This window comes from Alternaria arbusti, assembly GCF_024043155.1.
Source record: "Alternaria arbusti strain BMP 1465 chromosome Unknown scaffold_1, whole genome shotgun sequence".
NCBI classification, from domain to species: domain Eukaryota; kingdom Fungi; phylum Ascomycota; class Dothideomycetes; order Pleosporales; family Pleosporaceae; genus Alternaria; species Alternaria arbusti.
The window spans coordinates 2,342,918-2,361,493 of record NW_026249941.1 but is presented as its reverse complement, the minus strand read 5'-3'; the positions used below and the strand labels follow the sequence as shown (position 1 = coordinate 2,361,493).

At 52.5% G+C, this 18,576-nt stretch overlaps 8 protein-coding genes across 8 annotated transcripts; 3 read left to right on the top strand and 5 right to left on the bottom strand.

Moving 5' to 3' along the window:
- Window positions 1-2: 2 nt before the first annotated feature.
- J4E86_000858 (uncharacterized protein) lies at window positions 3-1,870 on the bottom strand (the record flags this gene model as incomplete). Its single annotated transcript, XM_051441431.1, has 2 exons — window positions 3-94; window positions 148-1,870. The coding sequence occupies 2 exons, from the start codon at window positions 1,868-1,870 to the stop codon at window positions 3-5; spliced, it is 1,815 nt and encodes a 604-aa protein (XP_051307602.1).
- Window positions 1,871-3,756: 1,886 nt separating this feature from the next.
- Window positions 3,757-4,349, bottom strand: J4E86_000857 (uncharacterized protein; the record flags this gene model as incomplete). The annotated part of the gene is made up of 2 exons (XM_051441430.1): window positions 3,757-4,224; window positions 4,308-4,349. 2 exons carry the CDS (start codon window positions 4,347-4,349, stop codon window positions 3,757-3,759), a joined length of 510 nt encoding a protein of 169 aa, XP_051307601.1.
- Window positions 4,350-5,738: 1,389 nt separating this feature from the next.
- On the bottom strand, window positions 5,739-7,743 carry J4E86_000856 (uncharacterized protein; the record flags this gene model as incomplete). Its single annotated transcript, XM_051441429.1, has 2 exons — window positions 5,739-7,207; window positions 7,647-7,743. The coding sequence occupies 2 exons, from the start codon at window positions 7,741-7,743 to the stop codon at window positions 5,739-5,741; spliced, it is 1,566 nt and encodes a 521-aa protein (XP_051307600.1).
- An 878-nt stretch (window positions 7,744-8,621) lies between these two features.
- J4E86_000855 (uncharacterized protein) lies at window positions 8,622-9,698 on the top strand (the record flags this gene model as incomplete). The annotated part of the gene is made up of 3 exons (XM_051441428.1): window positions 8,622-8,637; window positions 8,696-8,929; window positions 8,995-9,698. The coding sequence occupies 3 exons, from the start codon at window positions 8,622-8,624 to the stop codon at window positions 9,696-9,698; spliced, it is 954 nt and encodes a 317-aa protein (XP_051307599.1).
- A 197-nt stretch (window positions 9,699-9,895) lies between these two features.
- J4E86_000854 (uncharacterized protein) lies at window positions 9,896-11,298 on the bottom strand (the record flags this gene model as incomplete). Its single annotated transcript, XM_051441427.1, has 2 exons — window positions 9,896-11,083; window positions 11,146-11,298. The coding sequence occupies 2 exons, from the start codon at window positions 11,296-11,298 to the stop codon at window positions 9,896-9,898; spliced, it is 1,341 nt and encodes a 446-aa protein (XP_051307598.1).
- Window positions 11,299-11,712: 414 nt separating this feature from the next.
- J4E86_000853 (uncharacterized protein) lies at window positions 11,713-12,837 on the top strand (the record flags this gene model as incomplete). The annotated part of the gene is made up of 3 exons (XM_051441426.1): window positions 11,713-11,804; window positions 11,991-12,186; window positions 12,358-12,837. The coding sequence occupies 3 exons, from the start codon at window positions 11,713-11,715 to the stop codon at window positions 12,835-12,837; spliced, it is 768 nt and encodes a 255-aa protein (XP_051307597.1).
- A 1,863-nt stretch (window positions 12,838-14,700) lies between these two features.
- On the top strand, window positions 14,701-15,895 carry ADH1 (alcohol dehydrogenase; the record flags this gene model as incomplete). Its single annotated transcript, XM_051441425.1, has 3 exons — window positions 14,701-14,874; window positions 14,924-15,020; window positions 15,108-15,895. 3 exons carry the CDS (start codon window positions 14,701-14,703, stop codon window positions 15,893-15,895), a joined length of 1,059 nt encoding a protein of 352 aa, XP_051307596.1.
- A 637-nt stretch (window positions 15,896-16,532) lies between these two features.
- Window positions 16,533-18,017, bottom strand: J4E86_000851 (uncharacterized protein; the record flags this gene model as incomplete). Its single annotated transcript, XM_051441424.1, has 1 exon — window positions 16,533-18,017. The coding sequence occupies one exon, from the start codon at window positions 18,015-18,017 to the stop codon at window positions 16,533-16,535; it is 1,485 nt and encodes a 494-aa protein (XP_051307595.1).
- Between the last annotated feature and the right edge of the window lie 559 nt (window positions 18,018-18,576).

Below are 18,576 nucleotides of genomic sequence, written 5' to 3'. Positions count from 1 at the left end.
GTCTAGCACTGGTTCTCCAAAATTTCGGGGTAGAACCAGGCAGCCAGTGCAATGATGATATAGCTGGCCATGAGCAGTATGCCTTCGAGCCAATCTGCAACTTGTTAGTAAAATGCGCACATGAGCAGAGCAGGGGAGTAAACTTACGTGACTTGCCGTCCTGGATGAGGTAGTTGACGAGCAATACCGAGACGAAGAGTGTGACGATTTGGAAGTTGTCGAAGTACAGAGTCATGCAGTCTTTGCCAAGGATCCATCCCAAGATGACGATGAACGGGAAGACGAGAAGAGCAATTTGCATACTGGAGCCAACAGCAACACCGATAGACAGATCCATCTTGTCCTTGATGGCGACAGTGACAGCGGTGGCGTGCTCGGCAGCATTACCAACGATGGGAAGCAAGATAAGACCGACAAAGGTAGTAGAGATTTTACCGGTATCGGTAAGACCTTCAATACTTTCGACCATAAACTCTGAGCAAAAAGCGACAAGAGTTGTGGAAATTGCGAGAGTAACGAGAGCGCCGAGAACAGAGAGCGAGGGTGTTTCGAACTCCTCTTCGTCGTCGTCGTCTTCTGAGCCGTCGGGGTTCTTGAAAAGTGACTTCATGTTGACACCGCCTCCGGATGCTGCAGCGGTACCGGCGCCAATAGCTGCGATGCCGCGCGAAGCATCGCCCTCCTCCTTCTTGCCAGACTTGCGCTTAGGGACCTTTTGGCTAGGCTCGTTGTACATGGTAGCGTGAGTCTTTAGCTGGAAGGCAAGGTAGCAAGCGTAGACCAAGAGGAGGATAACAGCCGTGCCGTGTGATAATTCCTGGTTCCTGACAGCATCGGCAGCACCATTGTTCGCGGTGCTGTCATCCTCGGCGATGGTGTTGTGGAACACAGTCGGAATGATAAGCGATGCAACACAGAGAGCAAGCAACGATGCCGCCGTCTGTGCAACTGTGACGTTGAAGAACTGTTCCAGGCGGTTGATTCCTCCCAGGAAGAAGGACATACCCAAAACCAATAGCAAATTCGACAACATGCTGCCAATGAGTGAAGTCTTGACAATAGTGATCTCGTCTTTGAGCAGGGCTTGAATGGACACGATCAGTTCGACGGCGTTGCCAAAGGTAGCGTTCAACAGCCCACCAAGAGTCTCGCCAACGCGGATGGCCAGCTCTTCAGTCGCATTACTGAGCATGGCTGCGAGCGGGATGATGGCGATGAAGTTGATGACGAAAACCGGGACGGGTTTCAGGTGTGCGTATCTAACAGCAAACCCGATGGGCACAAAGATGAGGAGAACATTGATCCAGGCACCGAAAAGAACGAAACGGATCTGTTTGCCGACTGGTATCTTCCTCTTGTGAGCCTTCCTCTTGCGTTCCTCTAGCGAAAGTTCGTCGTCTTCCGGGTCCTCTGCCGCAACATCTGGTGCATCGTGGTCTTTGCGGAAGATGCCCTTGAATTTGGCACGACGGGTGGGGCCGACGTTGGCCTCTTGGTTGGAAGGCGCAATGGTGCTGTCGCCGGAAGCCTTGTGCGCGCCATTCGTTTCGGACATCATATCCTTCTCCTCCGTTGACTCCGGGATAGTCGTAGACGCGCTTCCGTATGTTGGAGAAGACGTAGATGGTTCGGTGTTGTGGTGGCCGGGCATACCGAACTCTTTGCCTGCTTGCATGCTCTCTAGCCGTCTTTGCTCCTCGATGGCGGGTGTAGCATGGGTTTCCGATCGCGTCCTGTGTACTGCGTTCTCTTCGTCTAGGTTAACGTCTCGAGACCGTTGTCGGGCGAATGGGTTGTAGTTCGCTGCGCCGTTGCCGCCATGTTGCGACGCGACGCGATGTGCCTGCCTTCGTACGGTATCTAAATTCATTATTAGATGTGTTCTGGTGTTTGGCAGAAGAAGTCGGGTCGAGGGATAATCGAGACCTATCGCGATCTCGATTCTCGGAGATGTGGATCCACTTACGCATTGATCTACTTTCGCGGCAGCTGTGCCGTCTTCTTGCACTTAGTGGTGGATATGTGGTCCAGTTGAGAGTCGCGCTCAAGAAGTGCGACGTGCAGCTCGATATGCCAAGTGAGTACTCGGAACGAGTTGCTTGTGATTCGGAACGGGTGGCTGGGGGCCGAAACGGATGAAATGGGGGCGAACAATTGTCTGGACCAACGAGCGCGCGAAAAAGTGTGCCTGATGCAACCGGGGAGAGACAGACGCAGGTACGCGTGCAATCTGTGTCGGAGATTTGTCGTTGGAGGTCTGCCCTGAGAACAAAGGACCGGTGAGTGAATGGAGAAAGGGAGGAAGGGGCCAAGGGTAATTAAACCAGCGTTGACAGGAGGCCAGCGCACTGACGAGTCCAACACTGACGAGTATAGTTGTGGCTGTTGTGTGAATGCACGAATGAGAAACGCCTCAGCCACAGTTGACGGGGGCAAATAGGAGCTAACGGGATTGTCAAAAGGCTGTGTTTACAGTAGCGCGCGCATGCAAACGCAAATCACTGCGTTCGGAGTCTACGTGATTGCCTCTCGGAAGACAGATGTGCGAAGCTTCACGTCATGATAGTCAAGCCTTGTTACGGAGAACCAAGATTCACTCGAGGCACTTGGCTGGGGGCTTGGGCTAGCATCGGGCGCAGAGGCGGTCTGGGCATGACGACGCGGCTAGACTTGGAAACGCTTAACTGGTCGACCCTGCATGCCAGCTTGCGCACTAGCAAAGCATCACGATACTTGATCTGGGGAATCTGCTGGTGTTGTTGAAGTTTCCTTGCTTTCCCCCATGGCTGTTTGGCCGGCGTCGCAGGCTGCACCCTGGAGGTTTTACCACGTCTGCTGTACACCGTAAGCTCCAGACGCTTGCTTTGCGTCTGCTTGCATCCGAGTGCGACTGAAATACCGCGAATGATCTTTATACGCACGACAAGCATCAAAGCTTACACTCGCAGCAAGACGCATGCGGCCATGACAGAGATCTGAAATAGCATCCGCTTAATCCTGCATTTATATACACGCGATATGATAGCTCTTAGACATGCATCACATCTGACCTGGTGATCTGCGCCTGCATATGTCCTTACCCCAGTTGCACAGCTGGAGTGATGATGGCACGACGATGGCGCCATCATGGCGCACCAACCCTCGACTGGACACCACGCACGAGGGAAAATATATCCTATCGCCTGCGTTCACACGATCGACGTTTCTTGCTTTTTCCTATGTCTGTTGCCCAACTAGGCAAGTTGCGCAACGGCCATGGATGTCGGCGGGCACAAAGCAAAAGAAATGCCGGGGCCGTCCTCACAGCATTGGTGCGCACTCGCCGAAGGCATGCCGCAGCGACGTGGGTGGCGGCACGCCGCAACAGCCTGATTCGTGCGCAAAAAATCGAGTTCGAGATTGCCCATAGACATAGCGCTCAGTATGATGGTAAGACACGGTTCGCAGGTTTGCATCTGTATGTCTGCCTTCGCTCATGCAGCCACAGTATGCAATCCGGCCGATGACGTACGGGCCTCACAATGCGCATGATAAAGGAGCTAGTCGCGTATACCATGGCTGCAAGAGAAAGGCGTAGCAAAATTATTGAATCCTTTGTAATGTTTACATCAAGTACTCCTTTCCTACATGAGATAACCATATCCAGTATCATGAACGCCCTACTGCCGGTCCAAGCACTCCTGTGCGCCGCTTATCACGTATTGTACTGCTCTCCATGTCCCTTCTCTTGAGACATATGCGCCCAAGTCTGTCCATTTACGGGCCCTGGACCTTGTTGTCGCCCTTGATTACATCTGCATAGGTCGGTGGTGGCCCTTCAGGCTGACTCGAGCTACCCTCGCCGGCTTGCGGTGCAGCAGCATTCGGGGCTGAAGCGTCCTTCGCGGCCTTGCTTCCCTTTGGTTGCGCAAAGCTGTTTGTCACGCCACTCTGCTGTCCGGGGAACTGGCCGTTGCTTGGCTGGCTGCCCACGGTGCCGTAATTCGCCTGTCCTCCAGCCGGCTGCTCGTGGGTGATGACATAGTATGTGGTTCCGCCGTTGCTGTTTGCGCCGCGTTCGCGGTCGGGCACTTGCTGGTATGCGTCGTACGGATCTGGGTTTTGGAGGATCACGTACCAGGCGTGTAGGAGGCCTGGCAGGAAACCGAGACAGCAGAGCGCGAGATTGATGAGAGAGTCGGCACTGCAGAGGCCTTTCTTTACCCATACCCCCACAGGTGGGAACTAGTTGACGTGTCAGTACTTGAAGACGGTGGGTCGCAAAGAGATGGCTGGTGCCTGCTGCAGTTTCGGGGACGTGGACGTACCAGGACGCTCAGAAGCATCAAGAAACAGTCGGAGCCGCACATGATGACAGTGAATCGCGATGTAGAGTTCTGGGTTGGGTTGCGCAGCTGTAGGTACAAGGTCGTAGTCGTTGTGCTGGCGTCGGGGTGTCGCCTGAGTGAGAGGTACCTGCAGTCGCTTGATCTGATGACGCACATTGTGGCTGTGCGTGGCTGTGCATTCGCCGAGGTACCTGGAATACGATATACGGGAACCACCGCTGTCACACTGGCGCTAGTCAAGATGAAGCGCCGCTTCTGCAATTCGACGTCTTTCCAAGCCGATCTTTCGTTCACAAATTATTCTTATCGAGTGGCAAGCTCTGGAAACCAACTGCCCGCCTCGCAGCATATCCATATGTCACTTATCAGATATCCAAGATCACCGAACGTTGCACATAATCCGTTTTGATTCTCTAGTTCAATATGTACGTGTTCATGTCCCATTGAAAACAAACGCTTTGTGTGGCACACAGGTTGGATCACATACAGAAGAGCTGTCCTCCCCAGCACCTGATATTAGCACCTGATATTAGCACATGTGGCTCAGCCTGTAGATTCTGCTACGCATCATGGATCAAAGATCTTCAAGGTCACAGCCCTCGCTGGAAGGTAGAGAATAGCTTGCAGCTGGCTACCTGAGTGCCAGCGTAGTATGCATATCCTGTGGCTGGCGCCATTTTACTTGAAGTAGCTAGCAACGCACACCACGAGTACCAACATATACTTACTGCACATACGATTGTGTGATCTTGTTGGACTATAGGGATAAAACATGGATCGCAATCTCCGAGCGAACTACGGGACTAAACACCAAGGAAACGTGATCTGAAGAACAAGGATCAAACATGGTGGTAGGTGAACAGATAAAAGGATGACATCGACAGAATTTGACGCGACAAGTGGGAAGATCGAATGAGATTGATATAAATGGTGGTGAAGATGACAAGATGACAGAACGTCTTGAACAGACAGTGAAGAGAAAAGGACATAACGTGCCCTGTGAAATGAACATCAAGCGCTGAATGACGCCATACCCATAAGCCACCCTTTCTGAACAAACTCATCAAAGCATTCTTTAGACAGAAAATGGGATCACAGTCGTCAACCCCTGTAGACGTGAGGGTGTAGTATCAAAGCAGTGAATGAAAATGTAGGGCATCATCCAGCATGATAATATGCTGCATAAAATGGATGATCCAGTATCTTAGAAAGACCATTGTGCAAGGTCAAGAGGCTGGCGGGAGGTGCTCTTGACGAATGACACGGCAGCCACAAGAATGGACGGCTCTGACAAGAATTCTGAGCAAGCATTGCAGTGGGTGTACTCATACTGACGGGACGTTCAACGTCGGCTGTGACTAGTAAGATTCTGCACGAAAATTGGAGAGCGTTAAAAGGAATTGGCAGGTCTTACCTGTACGCAGCATCAACTTGAGAGCGCCGCTTTCGCTTGCTGTAGTCTTCTTGCTGCCGCAAGCGCTCATGCTCGTGGTCCGCATCCTCATAGCTCCTCTTCCGAGAGAAAGAGCTATCGCCTCGGTCGAGTGAGGTTGCACTTGGCACATCCCGTCGTATCTCGCTGCTGGGATTTTCGGGCTCGAAATCAGAGCCAGCCATGGTGTGGTTGCTTCCTTCAGAGAGCGCTGGACTGCCCCTGGAGCCATCGAGACCATGGCCACGATGCTGAGGCGCATTCCAAGGATCGTAGCGTTGTTGTTGTGGGGGTGGAGGTGGAGGTGGGGGCCTAGAGGTGGTGGAAGACGACATGGAGCCATACGGCCGAGGCAGCGGAGGTCCATGTGTATTGTTGCGATGCCCTCCATACGATTGCGCTCGTTGAGGTGGAAGAGCAGGCTCTGCAGTCTTTGTGAAGGCAGAAGGCAATGATGGCTTGCCAGGAAGTGCCGACGGGATCTTCGCATCGGAGGCAGATAATGGTAGTGAAATCTGCTCATCTGATGGTGGCTTCGGGGTCCCGGTCACGCCCAGTTTAGCCAGGATGTCTTCTTGGCTTAGCTGTTGAGGAGGTGCTGTCTCAGACTCCGTAGTGGCAGGTTTGGTGGATCCACTGTTTGTAGCGAGTGCTTGCTCAAGGTTATCCATAATGTCCCACGTAGCATCGCGCATCTCCAGATCCTCATCCTGCTGTACCTCCTCGTACAATTCGTCCGGTCGATCTCGTTGAGCAATACAATCCTCTAGCGAGACGAGATTGGATTTCATGTCCTCGTCTGTGAATACGACGAAGACTGGGTCATCTTGAAGTGTCTCCCATTCGTCTGTCTGCCTAACATTCAAGAAAGCCTCATGCGAGTTGTCGGCTGTAAAGTACATCGACACTGAATCTCCGTTGTCCAGTTTCTCCGGCGTAGGTTTCAGTGCGTCTTCTTCGGCCTCGGCGAAGGTTGATGGTAATGCACGTGTTACCTGCTTTGCGGGATGCCAGATGATAACTCCGAGACTTAGGGCTGGATCGACAGGTTCATTGCTTTTGGGCCATATAGCACCATCGAAATCGAAATCCCAGTCGTCCCAGGCAAGGAACAGTTGCGGCTTCTCGCCTGAACTTTCCTCACTCAAAGCACTCGTGGACTGATTTGACGGTGGAAGGGTACGAGATGTAGTGAGATGAACAGTCGCCTGTGTTGGTGTAGCGTGAGGATCCGGCGTGGAATGACTATCGTTGGGTAATCCGTTAATTGAGCTGTGTTGGTTTGACTGATAGGATGCTTGCCCCTGCTGCTGTGACCACGCTGGATTCTGTCCATAAGCCTGTTGATTGGTGTTAGTGGCCGCATGCTGAGGCTGATATCCTTGATAGTGGCTCTGTGGTGGTGCATAGGGCTGCGCAGGAGGTTGATTCGGAGGTTGCGAGTAACCTGTATTTGGTTGATAACCTGGTTGTGGCCATTGATAATTAGCTTGCACCGGCGGATATGCGGCCTGTGGGTAATTTGGAGCTTGGGGCGGCGGCTGATTATAACCCTGGGCGGAATAGCCATGGTGCGCAGGGGGAGCAGCATAACCTTGCTGTGGGTAACTTGGAGGTACTGGGGGTGGTTGTGAGAATGCAGGCTGCGGCGGTTGGTACTGATTGGGAAAATGAGTGGTTCCAAAAGGGCCCTGGGGTTGCGCCGGCCCACGATAGCCTGGGGGAGGGGGATACCGAGTAATTATCGGATTTCCCTTCTTCTTTGGAGGTCTACACATATGTCAGAAAACGGCCTTTGGGGAATCTAAACTTGAGGTTCGATGTTGTTGTTCTTTTCAAAATATCTGGCCGAGCTGCAAGTACGTGGTGAGATAAAGAAAACCTACTGAACATGAGGAGCACGGTGAGGTGGACCGGCCGGCGGATAGGCAGCTCCTGACTGATATTGTCCGTATCCCGGTTGTTGTCCTGGCTGCTGTCCATATTGATAGGGCGGCTGTTGGCCGTATGGCTGGCCATTGCCATACGGTTGCTGCTGGAAAGGCGCCGAACCTGCTACGGGCCCGCTCCACGACATGCCCACTCTGGAAATTACCTGTTGCGATGCACGTCAGGAGTAAGATGCTCGGGACCGTATAGAAAGAAATGGAGTCGATGGATTTCTCGGAAGTGGTGATGTAGGTCGGACTGGATGTAGGCAAGTGTTCTTGAGTTGGGAGGTGCGCGTCTCAAAATTTGGTCTGGTCGAGCGCACGAGCCAGGACGACGAAAGAGAAGCCCAAGCTCATGGAGGGACTTTGAACTTAGGGTGCTCTGATAACGCGTGAAGGCTGAATGATTTGGGCGGAACTATGACGTTGGGAAAGACGGAATTGAGTTGACGGAAAGAGCCCTGAAGTGAAACAAGCCAGGCTGATGTGAGGAAAACCCTTGGAAGTTGCTATTGAGAGCACAGCAGGATGCAGATGGCGGGTTGCGAGGAATGCAGGAGATTGGCCTCGGGACATCAGAATCTAGTGACGCGACAGGAGGGAAGACTTGAGGGTGAAGACGCCGAGTGCACACCCGTCCCATTGAAGCATGCCAACGGTTGTCGCGTAGAAATGAAATCTGGAGCGTGGTCACGTTTTGCGCTTGGGCCAGGGCCAGCGCGGGATGCCGCCGCATTTCAGGCCGACAGGCACACATTGCCCCCCATTGCCATGTCGCTCGCTCTCGCGCCATCGCCCAGATACCGCCCCTCGATGCGCCCCCGAGGATGATTGTACGATACAGACACCTGCTAGCGACCAGTATAGACTCGATACCCTGAGCTGCGCCGCGAATGCCCCAACACCAACACCCACCGCACAAACACCACCATGCCCGGCCTACCGTGTACGTCAGTCGCCGACGCCTGCGCATTCCCTGGGTGGCTGTGCTGACATTGTGGCAGCTACCGTAGACCTCGATGAATGCATATCGCGCCTGTCGAAGAAGGAGCTGCTCGCCGAGTCGGTGGTCGAGGCAATATGCGCCAAAACCAAGGAGCTGCTCATGAAAGAGAGCAATGTGGTGCACATCAGAGCGCCCGTTACTGTCGTGGGTGACATCCACGGCCAGTTCTTCGATATGATGGAGATATTCAAGATTGGCGGGCCGTGTCCTGACACCAACTACCTCTTCCTCGGTGCGTCTCCGTCCATTGGCCGTATGCTGCACGCGACCTCGTTTCATGACGCTAATATATCCTAGGTGACTACGTCGATCGCGGTCTCTTCTCTGTCGAAACAATATCGCTCCTCGTATGCCTGAAGCTTCGCTATCCACACCGAGTCCACCTTATACGCGGAAACCACGAATCGCGCGGAGTCACTCAGTCTTATGGCTTCTACACCGAGTGCTCGCGAAAGTACGGGAACGCAAACGTATGGCATTATTTTACCGACATGTTCGACTTCCTCACTCTATCCGTCGTCATCAACGACCAGATATTCTGCGTACACGGTGGCCTCTCGCCGTCAATACACTCCATCGACCAAATCAAAATCATCGACCGTTTCCGAGAGATACCTCACGAGGGGCCTATGGCGGACCTAGTCTGGAGCGACCCAGATCCCGAACGAGACGAATTCTCGCTCAGCCCAAGGGGTGCAGGTTATACATTTGGAGCACAAGTTGTCAAGAAGTTTCTGGAAGTCAACTCCATGTCGCATATTCTACGCGCACATCAGTTATGTCAAGAGGGCTATCAGGTTCTGTACGATGACAGACTTAGCACTGTCTGGAGTGCACCGAATTACTGCTATCGGTGCGGTAACATGGCCAGTGTACTGGAGGTCAGCGATACCGGTGAACGCTTCTTCAATGTTTTCGATGCGAGCCCCGACAACGATGTCCACCGAGCAGAGCAGCAGCAACAGCAAGGCAAGGAAGTCACGACAGAGTACTTCCTATGATACCCAACGTATACAGCGGTGCATCATTGGCTCGGTGCGAATCTGGCATTTATCGGCGTTGGCACGAGGCACGGCGTTCGGGCAAGACTATGTTGGTTATATACAATCATGTGTGAAATGCGATCATATACTGAAGCTGGTACGCAATCTCAACAATCTCGTCGTTACCTGCTTTATACGTGATTTGCGCACCTGTTTCAGCATCCCAAGTACTTAGTTTCGATCCAACGCGCCTCTTCGTCATGACCCAGCCTTGCGACCACAATCTTAATGTCGGGGAACACGCTCAACACCCTGTTAAGACCTACGCGCCCTGCCGTATATGTCACAAAGACAACTCTGTTCTCCGGTACGCCATGGTCAACCAGTACCCTGACCGCCATCAATGCCGCTGCACCTGTGGAGAATTGCGGATCTAGAACCAAGACCAGTCCATGCTCTGCGATGTTCTCGGGAAGAGCCCGGTAATGCAACTCCGGTTCTCCAGTCCTGTAGTTTGTCTGGATCAATACTCTCCCAGTCCTGCAGTCTGGAATGGTTCTTCGAAGGCCCGTTTCGAATGCACTTCCACCACGTAAGACTACTACTGCGCTGATTTCCGCAGCCTTCTTGAGTCCCTGGTACGTGTAGTCCTGGGGCGTAGTGATTTTGTGTGACTCAAAAGGCAAGAAATCCGCAGCTTTCTCGACCAAAAGCGCGACCATGCGATCGAAGTAGAAGATAAAGTCTTCTCTCGACGTGGTCGGGTTGAGTAACAGGGTGTGCATTCCCTTGATTTGGTTCGTTTGTTGCAGTACGATAGCATTATCGCTCAATGGGCTATCTTCCGCGATCTTGCCCAGTCGTCTCAGCTCCGTCTGATGCTGTATGCTCTTGCTTTCTAGCGTCTGTCGAACCTGATTGCTCACCATGGTGATTGCGACCTTGTTCTCAATACCTCTTGGAATGATGAGATCAGCAATCTCCCTTTGCGGCGCAACGTATTTGTAGAAGTTTGGCTTTACGAAAGCGAACCATTGTTTGATGCATCCTTCGATGTCGCGTCCGCGTTCTTTCACATCCCGTACGAGACGTCTCGAGAGACACAGGTCAGCGTCGGCTTCCGCAAATATCTTGAGATCCAGGAGGTCGAGCACGCGTTGGTCATGCAAAGCAAAGATGCCTTCTAGAATTATGACGTGCGGCGAGTAGATCGTGGTCGTTTTGGAAAGGCGGGCGTGTTTTTGGAAAGAGTATATAGGCACTTCAGCCACCTTGCCACTCTTGATGTCCTTCAAGCGCTCGACCAGGATGTCGAAATCTATAGCGTCGGGCGAATCAAAGTCGAATTCGTTCCGGAAAGCCGCTGCAGATTGCTCTGGCGTCAGAGGCTTGTAGAACGAATCCTACATGCAGTGGTCCTTAGCTGATTGGAGCACGTGACCCACTGTACGAGGCTGGTACGCACCATAGACAGGATGACAACCCATGGCAAGTTCAAAGATGCCACTATCGCCAGTGCCAGAGAAGTTTTTCCAGATCCAGAACTACCAGCTACACCAATAATGCTCGCGTTGCCCCACGGCGGTTCGTAGTGCGTTCTGCGGCCTGCCGAGGCCATATTTGTGATTTCTTCGGATTTTCAAATGAGACCGTGTTTCTGCTATCTCATGCTCTACCAAACCGCACCTCTCCTAGCAAGACTGAATAATGTCGAGGGTGTATGCAGGGTTCCAGCACGATCGGGTTTCTGCAGCGGGCGGCTCTTTACTTAGGCTCGCGCTTACATAATAACGACCCACCCCACTAGCGTTGCCAAGCTCGCAAGCTCAGTCTTTCTCTTCCACGAACCTTCACTCACAAACTTTCTCTCATCACGCACCAAGCTTTGCGTGACTGCCAGCACACTCGACCAACGGTCGGGCAGCTCTATCCTTCACTGATGGACGTCGGCTGAGGCTTGCTGAGCGCCTCGCTTCACCATGGTAAGCTCCAACGCATCTGCTGTCGCAAAACTCACCACCCTCTAACAATCATGCAGAGCTCATCTACCGTTTCTGTGTCGGCGGCAACGCCAACACAGCATCCTTTCCAGAGGAAGATTGATGACATCAAGCCGTCCAAGACGTAAGTTGCTACCTGTCCGCGCCGCCTCAGCTACTGCCCCACATGATGATTTCAAAATAAGTTGGGAATCTCTCCGAAACAACGTGTGGAGAACATGTTAACTTGTATCTCTGATCTCGCAGTAGCTGCTGCATTGCGCACTACATTGTCTGGCATTCGACCAACAAGCTAACGTATGCGCTTTAGGGACATCAACTTTGTCATCATGGACTATCTGGTCAGCGAAGGCTACCCTAGGGCTGCTGAGAAGTTCGCCAAGGAAGCCAACATCCAGCTACCTCTTGAAGAGGAGTCCATACAGTCCCGCGTAGAAATACGACGGTCTATCCATGCTGGCGACATTGACACCGCCATTACTAAGATCAATGATCTAAACCCTCAGGTACGCATTCTCTTCCCACTTCGTCCACCCCTTGCAGGATTATATCCAGTTTCATGCACCACGCAGAATCTCTTTGATGATAATCAAACCTTCAGTCCTTAATATGATTGCAAACAAACACACTCCCTCATGTCGCATACCTTTTGTTGGGCTTTGCTAACTCCGAGTCAGATTCTAGACACAGATCCATCGCTACACTTCGCGCTGTTGCGTCTGCAGCTCATTGAGCTTATCCGCACATGCACATCATCTACCGCCTCCGACATCACACCCGCTCTTAGCTTCGCGTCGTCTCAGCTAGCTCCTCGCGCAGCTACGAACACGGACTTCCTGAAGGATCTCGAGCTTACTATGTCGTTGCTCATTTTCCTTCCCGCCACCCCTGGAACACTGCAGAAGGAGCTCAATGAACTGCTTGAGCCTTCGCTCCGTCGGCATGTCGCGAGCAAGGTCAACGAGGCAATACTCACGAGCATGGGGGCACATGGAGAGTCACGCATGAGGAGCTTGGTGCGCCTACGGCAGTGGGCGGAGACCAAGGCGCGAGCTGCTCAAAAGGACATCCCTCCCGTTCTACCTCTTGGCTTGCAGGACGCCGACGAGCGGCCGGCCAACGGCAATGGTGAGGCTGTCGACGTGATGGTGCAATAGAGACGTACGAATATGGGGTATCAGTTCTCGACTGAAGCTTTTCCGCCCCTATGCCTTATGCTGTAATGATTTCATGACGAGAGAGCTTTTGAGCTCTCGCCTATTAATGATACCACAATTGAATTCTGTGAAACTCGCGTCCCTTGTCTTCGTGCATGAATTTGATCATGCAGCCTGTAATGGTCTATCTTGTAAGTTGGAATAACCAACAGTGATGCAAATTCGGGGTTATCTACCTTTGTAAAACTAGGCCGTTGAGTTTCGTCGTTCAGTTGAGGTACTTCCGTCCGCCATGGTAATCAGTCGTTAGGTGCCGTAGCAGGCGGTCGTTCCATGGTCTGGGTCGAGTTAAGTCCTTGATGGGCAGCGTAGCTGTCCGCATTAGGCTGGTCGTTCATCATACTCGACCTGTCATCCTGTCGCGACCGGCCGCGTAGTTCGCAGGAGGTCATGAAGGTACTCATGTATGCGACGTATAAGACAGGCCTTGTGCTCCAACGTTACGAGCGTCTCCGAGCCTTCGCCCTCCCGTCATCCGCACAGCCAGCCCAGCGAGAAACACCGCTCTCCGGACCTGGGCATCCCTGTGCTTTTTACCACTAGATCTCCAGCCCCTCACTTTCCTAGCCAACGCAGATCTCGCTCGGAGCCTATGTTTCTGAGCTCACAGGATATCCATCGTCAACCGTCCCTTTGCTCCGTAACATCCGGCCGCTTTCGATTGACGCGAGCAAGCCAGTGTCCGCTACCCCGCGATTGCGGACGCGCTATTCCCACGCCTCCTAGCATCCAGAACCCCCGCATAGTACGACAGGAGCCGCGTGTGGTGGAGCTGTCTAGAGGCAGAGCTAAAACTCTCTTACTGGTCGCTTAGCTTTCTCGAGGTCCTCAATTGGGAGATGTAGATGCACGGCTACATGTGGCTGGGAGAGCTTACGCAGAAGATCTGGCAATAGCGTTTGGAATTTGCGCTCGACCGACCCAGCTGGCAGGTTTCATCAACTCAAATGCACACTTACGTGGATTTGGCTCTCACATGAGCTGTCGAGTAATGCAGTGGAGGGACCAGATGGAGACGAGGCGCGATTGAACCGAACTGTCGCCGAGCCTGGGTAGGACGTTACCATTGCCATCCGCGCCTTCAGTTCACCTGTCACTTGAACAAGAACGATTTTTTGCCATGAGTTATTTGCGGCACCGGCCGTGGCCGTTGTGTGCTGAGCAACGAGCATCAGGAGATATTCTGTCGAAAGAAGCTAGAAGCCTGGCGCTGACCCCACCTAGCCGACCATCCCCCAAATCACCCCTCACACCATACTCAATGACGGTTTGCCTCGAACCATAATCCCTGAGCTGATTTACATGCGCTAGAGTCAGGCCACATCAACTTTCCTATTTCCGGCAGTAGTTTTCGCCTTACCACGGGTGCTTCGCGCTTGCGCTATGGTCGCTCCCACCCAGCCGATGCATCATGATCCAGCCATCATCCAATCCTCCTCCGTGTACCCCTCCAGAGCTCCACTGTACATGTGTACCTCCATGATGATTGACCAATGAACAAGGTCCATCAGTGATCGTCCAACTCCGACGTGTTGAGCAGGAGACCTGGCTTGGCGTGGATGAACGGACGCATTGCCTGTAGCTTCCTGTAAGAAGGCGCGAATGTATCCGGACCCTGGCGAAGTGACATGTTGGTCTCCAGGTGGGGTTAAAGCGTTGAGCTTGTTTCGGCATTGACGACAAGTATATAAAGCGTACATCTTCTACACAATCAAGGACATCCACCATCAATCACATCTTCGATCTGCTACTACAAACACTCTCACATTCGACAACCTACTATACTCACTCAACATTACCAACATGCCTGAAATTCCCAAGGAGCAATGGGCGCAGGTCATTCAGAAGACCGGTGGACCCGTCGAGTACAAGAAGATTCCCGTCGAGCAGCCTGGCCCTGATGAGGTTTTGGTCAACATTAAGTACAGTGGTGTTTGCCACACCGACCTTCACGCTGTGAACGGTGACTGGCCTTTGGTGAGTACTTCTCTTCTTTATACCGAAGTCACATTCTAATCATTTCTAGGCTACCAAGCTGCCTCTCGTAGGTGGTCACGAGGGTGCTGGTGTCGTTGTCGCACGAGGTGACCTCGTCACGGATGTAGAGATTGGTGACTATGCCGGTAAGTTTCCTCTTCTAGCGTGTGTATTCTGGAGATACTTTCGAAAAGAATACACATGTCTTTCGAGCAATACTAACTCGTCACAAGGTGTCAAGTGGCTGAACGGTTCCTGCCTGGCCTGTGATTTCTGCCAGCAAGCGGACGAGCCCCTCTGCCCCAAGCCCCTTCTATCTGGATACACTGTCGACGGTACCTTCCAGCAATACTGCATCGCCAAGGCTGCTCACGTCGCCCGCATTCCCAAGGAATGTGATCTCGCTGCCATTGCTCCAGTTCTGTGTGCCGGTATCACCGTCTACAAGGGCCTGAAGGAGTCAGGTGTCAAGCCCGGTCAATTCGCCGCCATCGTCGGTGCTGGTGGTGGTCTCGGTTCGCTTGCTTGCCAGTACGCAAAGGCTATGGGTGTACGAACAATCGCTATCGACACCGGCGATGAGAAGAAGAAGATGTGCACCGGAGAACTTGGTGCCGAGGCCTTTGTCGACTTCTCCACGAGCAAGAACCTCGTCGCCGACGTCCAGAAGGCAACACCCGATGGTCTTGGTCCCCACGTTGTCATCCTCGTTGCCGTCAACGAGAAGCCCTTCCAGCAAGCCGCTGAGTACGTCCGCCCACGCGGTACCGTCATCTGCATTGGTCTCCCCGCTGGCGCCTACCTGAAGGCACCCGTCTTCGAGACTGTCATCAAGATGATCAGAATCCAAGGTTCATACGTCGGTAACCGCAAGGACAGCTCAGAAGCTATCGAGTTCTTCCGCCGCGGCTTGATCAAGGCTCCGTTCAAGGTCGTTGGTCTCTCTGAACTCCAGATGGTGTATGACAAGATGAACAAGGGTGCTATTGCTGGACGCTATGTCCTGGACACATCGAAGTAAGGTTTTAGCTGCTACTAAAGCAAATGCAAATGTAATGTATATATCGAAAGTTATCTGTTAAACAATATCTCGATTTCTTCCTATGCACATCCTCCCTGTCAAAGAACTTGAGGTATCGTAAAATGTGACCCGTACCTCCCAACGCTCAAGCATTACTGCATGGATCGGTGTAGAGGTAAAGTATATGCCATAAGTTTTGTCCTACTCCGTTGTTGAGACATAGCTGTGCCTCTCTGCCATTCTTCGTCCTAGAACCCATCTTCCCCTCGTGCTCTTCTGCTCTTGCATACAATCACTCTTCAGCTACCCCAAACATAATCTTCTTCGCCAACTCAGCCCAGCCTGATCGTTGAATAGTCGTACGGAACGAAGCCAAGCTCGCGAATGATGATGTAAGAGTGTTTGCTCGTTCGAGACCAACACCACTTCCCCGCATCTGCTATCGGAAGCGTACTAACACAGTAGCTCTTGTCCAGTACCGTCAGTCGAACGTCTTCCCAAGCCGCCTCCTGTGCAGCCTCGTAGCTCTCAAGCTAAAGTGCACCAACGCGGCGTACTCTTTGTTCTCTTTGCCCTACATAAACTAGTCGACATAGCGCGAAATTCGCTTGAACTCCGCACTTGCTAACCTCCTCTTTCAAGCAACCCACCTCTCCCCCTCAGTTCCACTACACGTACTATCCATATCCAGCATGTACTGTTCCAACCGATCCAGCATCCACCCCGACTGAATTGAGCCCGCAAACTGTGTCCCCTCTTGCCAGCGAATGCACTTGCTCGCGGCGCTAGAATACTCTACACACCGTATCTTTGCGCTCTCACCCAGTGTGACGCTAGTAGATGTAGAGCATTTTCCTGCAGCATAGGAGAACTGGAGACATGTTGGTTTGGATTCGCAGATGAATTTGCATTTCTCAAAGGGGCCTGAGTCGTCGGGTTCTACGTCCATGGATAGGTTGTCCCAGTCGTCGAGTTTGGCGGAGAGGCGGGGGAGGATGTACTCTTTGAAGACGTCGCGGTGGAGGAGTTGGGTTTTGCCGTTTTGCTGACGGGTTTGCTCAAAGGTCCATAGGGATTGGATGTAGGTTGGGCGCATGTGGTGGTATGTGATGGGGGCGTAACACCAGGGTGTTCGGCCTATCTTCGATACGTTGTGGTCTAGTGATGATACTGGTTCGCCTTGGAAATGGGGAAACGCCCAGAACAAAGGGACGTTGACTTCGCGCAGGGCTGTGGCTAGTACCATGTCGCCGGCCCAGCTCTTGGTTGTGAATGCGTCGTACTCGGCGAGATTGGCGTTTCTTCGTTCTGTTACTTTGCGCATGGCGGTGGAGGAGAGAACGAAACCGGATCCGCCGTGTGCGAATAGAGTGTCGCCGATGTACATGTGCTTTCCCATATACAATGCCTGATCGGGATCGAAATGGCTCAGGTACTGGAGTACATTCTGCCAAACCATGTAGGTGTCGGCTTCGATGAACACGAACCACTTCGCATTCGGACGGTATGTAAGCGCCTTATCCACCATGGGTAGAAATTTGAATCGATCAAGTTTCCACGATGGATTGTCTAGCGATCCTCCTGGTCCGCTTCCGAGATGCGTCGTGTTCTTCAAGCCCTCTCTTCCGTGAGCCCTAAGGTGATCGTAGAGCTTAAACTCTGGTACTGAAGTTCTGAGTTCGTCACTGATGCCTTCGAAAACATCGTGTATTTGGTGACCGTCAACCTCCTCTCTCAGGTCGGAGTAGACAATGTAGTCTGGCACGCAGCGAAGTGTTGTTTCGAAGTGGACGGGTAACTTCTCAAGAACTTCGGTTGCACCTGTTCTGACAACTACCAGAACATCGTTTGCAATTGGCGAATCCGGACATATTGGGGTTTCGGCGCCTTGCGGGGTTTCTGTTGCGGGTGGTATCCTAGAGACTGATGTGTCGTTGATGACTGATGGGCGGAGGGCAATTCCGTGATGTTCTGGCAGAAGGAATTTGTAAAGTACGAGGAAGCAGACTGCAATAACAAGGAGTATCGTGCGGCGACTGCGCCTTCGGGTTAGGCCAACGGGAGAGTGATGTCTTCTCGGCGCATAATGCAGGCCTTTCTCATCCCGGAATGCGCGATGCATGTTGAATGATACCTAGGTATAGTGAAAAAAGAAAGAAGACGACTCCCAAGAGGTGTGAAAACGAGACAGAGCTGACATGCTGAAGGAGCGCCATTCTCCAAAATAATACATGAGCTGACACTTTTGTGGCGTAGTTGGCGGCTGGATGCCTGGTTCGTATTTCCTTTGTTCCCTCTTGGAGCGCTTGGGTATAACTCGCATATTGCGGCACAGGTTCCACCCCTGACTCGCTAAACACAGGGGAAAGCGCCACCATGTTGCTAATTCAACCAATTGAATAAATCGCAAGATGGCGCGGTGGGTAAGGCGAGTCGCAACGTTGCTAAAATCATCTTCGTGTTTGGTATGTGGAGATGTGGTGTCGGTCGTCGCGAACCTGATCGACGAACTACTCATGGTCTTTGCTCGCGCGATAGATGACGGGATTCGCGCACGAAGGATTCCAGGAATTCAGGGAGATCATCCGGCGGCTTGAGATGCAATGTCGGCTGCAGCATACTGCGATCCTCCTGCACCAAACTGGGTGTAATGCAGTATCCTCAAAAAGGGGTAATGCAAT